At 45.3% G+C, this 4,806-nt stretch overlaps 1 protein-coding gene across 2 annotated transcripts in view; it reads left to right on the forward strand.

Moving 5' to 3' along the window:
- Positions 1-3,225, forward strand: part of LOC123077613 (probable prolyl 4-hydroxylase 7) — a 4,177-nt gene extending 952 nt beyond the window's left edge. Inside the window, exons 2-5 of one of the 2 annotated variants that reach the window (XM_044499907.1) lie at positions 428-560; positions 816-856; positions 964-1,068; positions 2,659-3,225. In XM_044499907.1, the coding sequence (XP_044355842.1) occupies positions 428-560; positions 816-856; positions 964-1,068; positions 2,659-3,021 (642 nt within the window). In that variant the 3' untranslated portion in view covers positions 3,022-3,225. The remainder of the gene's footprint in view (positions 1-427; positions 561-815; positions 857-963; positions 1,069-2,658) is intronic. The other variant, XM_044499908.1, reaches the window with a different exon arrangement.
- The last annotated feature ends 1,581 nt before the right edge of the window (positions 3,226-4,806 follow it).

Genomic DNA, 4,806 nt, shown 5'->3' on the forward strand with positions numbered 1-4,806 from the left:
ACTGACATCAGGTTACCTTTTTGGCTGGAAGCTTGAGTGAAATACTTTGATGATCACACAGTTTACATTGTCAATTTAGTCTTGTCAATTGCCACTGAAGTAGAATGCAAGTTTTTTTTTTTTTTTGAGGAGAGTAGAATGCAAATTTAGCATCAGCTACAGAAAGAGCTAAGTCAATTATAGTGAGAAAGTAAATTACCTTTTTTCCTCGAAGGCGCGCCAAATCTTTGTGGCTTTTAAAATTAGAAGTAACCATGAGGCGTGCCCTGCGGAGCACAGGGCTCGCTCCGCAGGGCACGAACGCGGGTAATAGACTGGGCGAGCACCTGCACACGTGCTTCTAGCCAACTGGTCGACGCCCAGTGCCCGAAAGTAAATTACAATTATATGATGTTCCCTTCATGGAAGATATTAATGTGCAATCCAGTTATTACCCTTTTCAGGTTTGGTCTGGACATTGCGCAACCAAAATTGCTTAACTCCACAAATGGTTCATTTACTCCAAGCTCACATGTTGATTTTGACCCTTCAAAATCAAAGTGACTCTCGTGGCATCCCAGGTTTTTCTCGTCACCTCATTATGATGTGTACCTTTATTGGTGGACCGTAAACAACATCTCATTTTGATTTTTCTCTGTACTAGCTGTTAAGCATTTGTTACCATGAATTTGTTGGGCATTTTCTATAATAAAAAATTGTGTGGTGCATGAAAGATCTTCTGTACTTATTGTTGCATATGTACTCAGATGCTCATTTCTTTTTATGTGGACAAATCCCAAGTTTCTTACCTTAATTTAGGGTCTTCTTGTATGAAGGTTTTCTCTCTCGCATGGAGTGTGACCACTTAGTATCTATGGTAATTTATCCCATCATCCGTATCACAGCTCAGTCCTTGCATTCAGGTTATTTATTAAAAAAACGACTTGCATCATGTTATTGATGGTTATGTTTTCATCCTTGCAGGCACATAGTAAGATAGGGTCATCTTTACTTGTTAATGATGGTGCTACAAATATTTCCCAGAACAATATTGATGCAGGCCTCCTACTTCGCCTGGCTGATAGCAATGTGAGCATACATACTGCTTTCATGATATTTTCATGACTGGCTCTTTTCTAACCATGCAGAAAACGTAGACAGAGAAAAATAAAATTAAACAGACCTTGAATCCCTCTATTTAACAATCTTCTACCACTTCATCTGTAAGTTAATGCTTAGATGTGTGTTACCTGTGTGAATAAACAGATATGTAACTAAATGAGGTCAGAGTTATTGTTTATCTTGATATTGCAATCTGTGAAGAAAGTGCACATTCTTTTGGATATATAGTAGTAGATGTCAAACTTTTATAAATTGAGGTATATCAAATTAGGTTCTATTACTACTAAGCCCTGGACTGTTCTACTTCCAAAAATTGATGTTTTGTACTCCTTTTGAAGGACATAGTTTGCGGAACAACCACCAGGTCATTAATTTTTTGCAAAAAACACCGCGGATTCGGTAAACATTTTGCAAATAGCACTAATCAGGTGATTTGGCTCATTTGATCACTTTCTGACAAATGGGACCAGATTGTAAAGAGCTGACTTGGCAAAGTTTTGACAGACTAACCCCTGAATTCTAAAAAGAAAAAGCAATCAGACCCTCCTCCCCCTGCCTCGATCCCGTCTGAATCGGGAGAGGCCCCGAGCTGCCCAACCCCCGCGGCACTCCGGCGACCTCGCCGCAGCCGACAAGCACGCCGGCGACCACCGCTGCCCCGCCATCCTCCTCCCATTTCTTTCCTTCTCCTCTGGGACGACCCGCACCTCGCCCCTACCTAGCCCAGCCGCTGGCAGCCACGGCCATGTCGACGGCGTCGGAATCCGCGGCGGCCCGTAGCCCCCGCTGCTCTCCAAGCACGGCCGAGGCCATGGCCGAGCAACCGCCCGGCTCCAACCGCGCGGCGGCGCACGGGCCCGACCCGGCCGGCACCGTCGAGGAGCTCTCCGCAGGGACCTCCTCCACTGCGCGGCCGTCTGCGCCGACGAGGTCGGCCTCGCCGGGGACGCCTCCTCCTCTCCTCTCTCTGCGCGCGTCCGCAAGCCGCAGGCCTCGCGTAGGCGGGCACGGTCGGAGGTCGAGGCCGCCTAGCTGCTGGTCGCCGCACCACCCCGTCTTCCCAGCTCGCGAGTCGCGACCATGGAGTGTGGTCGGCGGCGAGTAGCGGGCGGAGCGGCCACGGAGGCGTCCTGCAGGCACCGAACGGAGGGAGGCCGCCTCAGCGTCGGGGGAGGCGGGCGGAGACGGCTGCGACGCGGCGACGGAGCAAGTTGCGAGCTCTGCCCGGCACCGTGGACGGCGAGCACCAAGTCGCTCCTGGCAGTTGTGCAAAAGAGGGGTTGATTGCTTTTTTTTAATCTAAGGGTGTGTATGTAAATGTTATGCCAAGTCAGCTCCTTACAATCTGGTCTCACTTGTCAGAAAGTGGTCAACGAATCACCTGATCAGTGCTATTTGCAAAATGTTTATTGAATCCGCGGTGATTTTTGCAAAAAATTAATGCCTTGGTGGTTTTCCACGAACGGTGCCCCAAATGTGGTGGTTTTTTGCTTTTCACTCTTCCTTGGCTGAAAAGTGAAAAGGAGATAATAATCTATATATAATATATGTGCGCAGCTGAAGGATACTCAAGCCAAGGAAGGGACACCTTCCGATTGTGCTGGTTACGCAGTGAAACCTGTCAAAGGCAACGCGATTCTGCTGTTCAATTCAAGGCCTGACGGAATCGCCGACAAGGACAGCCAGTATGAGGCCTGTTCTGTCCTTGAAGGGGAGAAATGGCTCGCCATAAAACATATGCATGCCAGCAAGATTGATAAATCAGAACCTTCTCCGGTATCCGAGGATGATGGTTGCACCGATGAAGATGGTAACTGTGTCAATTGGGCTGCTGCCGGTGAATGCGACAAGAATCCAGTGTTTATGATTGGAAGTCCAGACTACTATGGCACTTGCAGGAAGACCTGCCATGCGTGCTAGATCTTTTTTTTTTGTTTTCGTGCATTGCCCTAGGGATGTCTCTTGGCATTTTCATTGTTTAATACAGGCATTGGTGTTGTAAGTGGAAAATGATCAGCAAATTGTGCACTTTCCACAGATAACCTTTACTGTTGGCAGGAAATGTAGTACATAGGTATTGGATTGGCTGCTCTTATGAAATTATGGAATTTAATTCTGACCTCAGTTTGTTCCGTCAGACAATGCCTGCATGCATAATCGCACTTGTCTGCATCTTTGCATTCCAGCAACTTTCTGGGTACATGGATAATTTTGGGCCTAACATGTTTTTGGCTTGAACATTTCTAACGCGTGTGGACTCTTATATGATCATATATATCATAAGAATACTCGTCTAACATTATAGGGGAAATAATACTCAAAAGTAGCTGGTTTTCCCCTGCATATCCAAGCTATCGGTTTTATTTAGTTCTGCAATGGTGAACTTTGGCTCTTGCGTAGAACAGTTGGCTGTTGGAAGCATGGTTGCAGGAATCATCATGCTACACAGCAAAGTCTATTGATATAAACTGGAGTACAATCTACTACTGTATTTGCTATCTAATTTTTCAGGTAATATATAATAAATTCTGTTCTTGGATGATAAAGTCGTTGTAGTATAGTGGTAAGTATTCCCGCGAGTGACCCGGGTTTGATCCCCGGCAACGGCGTGATTTTTATTTTCTGAATCCCTTCTTTGTATTCCTTTGGTCACTGATGGCTGAAATTACTTGCATGGATTATTTTTTGAGTCCCTTCTTTGTATTCCTTTGGTCATGAAGTGCTGAACCTTTTTTTTTCTTTGAGGGGAAAAGTGTTGAACCTTCTAAAGCTGGCATCGTTTACAAGATTTATTTTCTGACCCCCTTCTTTGTATTCCTTTGGTCACTGACCGCTGAAATTACTTCCATGGGTTATTTTCTAACCCCCTTCTTTGTATTCCTTTGGTCATGAAGTGTTGAGCCTTCTTTTTTTTTCTTTGAGGGGAAAACTGTTGAACCTGCTAAAGCTGGCATCGTTTACAAGATGCCCCACGACTCTCGAGCAAATGAATCCATCGCTGGGAGAGTCAGCCCCCAGCGGATACGCCTGTAAATTTTTAGGCGTATAACGACTGTTTATTCAATCAAGTTCAACGAAATCGTTACAATACCATATGGTTGAAAGAACCACACATGCCTGCCAAAGCCTATACTATCGGCCTCAAAGTTTCTAGACCTTCTCTCATGTATAAATTTACACTCCAAAAACTCTCCAGAAGTAGCTCGAATTTCTTGAATAATAGCTTCATGTTTCCCACCTTGGTTTGCTTCAATCTCCTTGACCGCCGTGGCGCTGTCTGAAGAAATAATCACCCGAGTGATATTCAAATCAGGTGCTAATGCCGGAGGCTCGCATCAAGCCAGTCTTCTAAAGTTGATACATCTGTCACTCCCATAAAAGTAATTGATGAAGAGCCCAAGTAGTTACCGAGATGATCCTGACAAATCGCAGCCGCTGCCCCTCTATCTCCATATCTCCCCACAGCGATGTCTGCATTAACTTTCATTGTTCCAACTGGTGGTTATTCACAGTTCTCGTAGCTCGAGCTGGCCATGGATGGACTTGTTGCTTGTAGGAGTGTTTATAAACATATGAGTGGACCTTGGTGGTTGAAATTCCTACTCATATATAGCTTTCCTACATGCATACCACACTGCCCATAAGGTTACTATCATCTCTTTGAAATTCTCCCACTGCAACGAATCATGCATAGTGGCTAGCCAT

Source organism: Triticum aestivum, chromosome 3D (assembly GCF_018294505.1).
Source record: "Triticum aestivum cultivar Chinese Spring chromosome 3D, IWGSC CS RefSeq v2.1, whole genome shotgun sequence".
NCBI lineage: Eukaryota > Viridiplantae > Streptophyta > Magnoliopsida > Poales > Poaceae > Triticum > Triticum aestivum.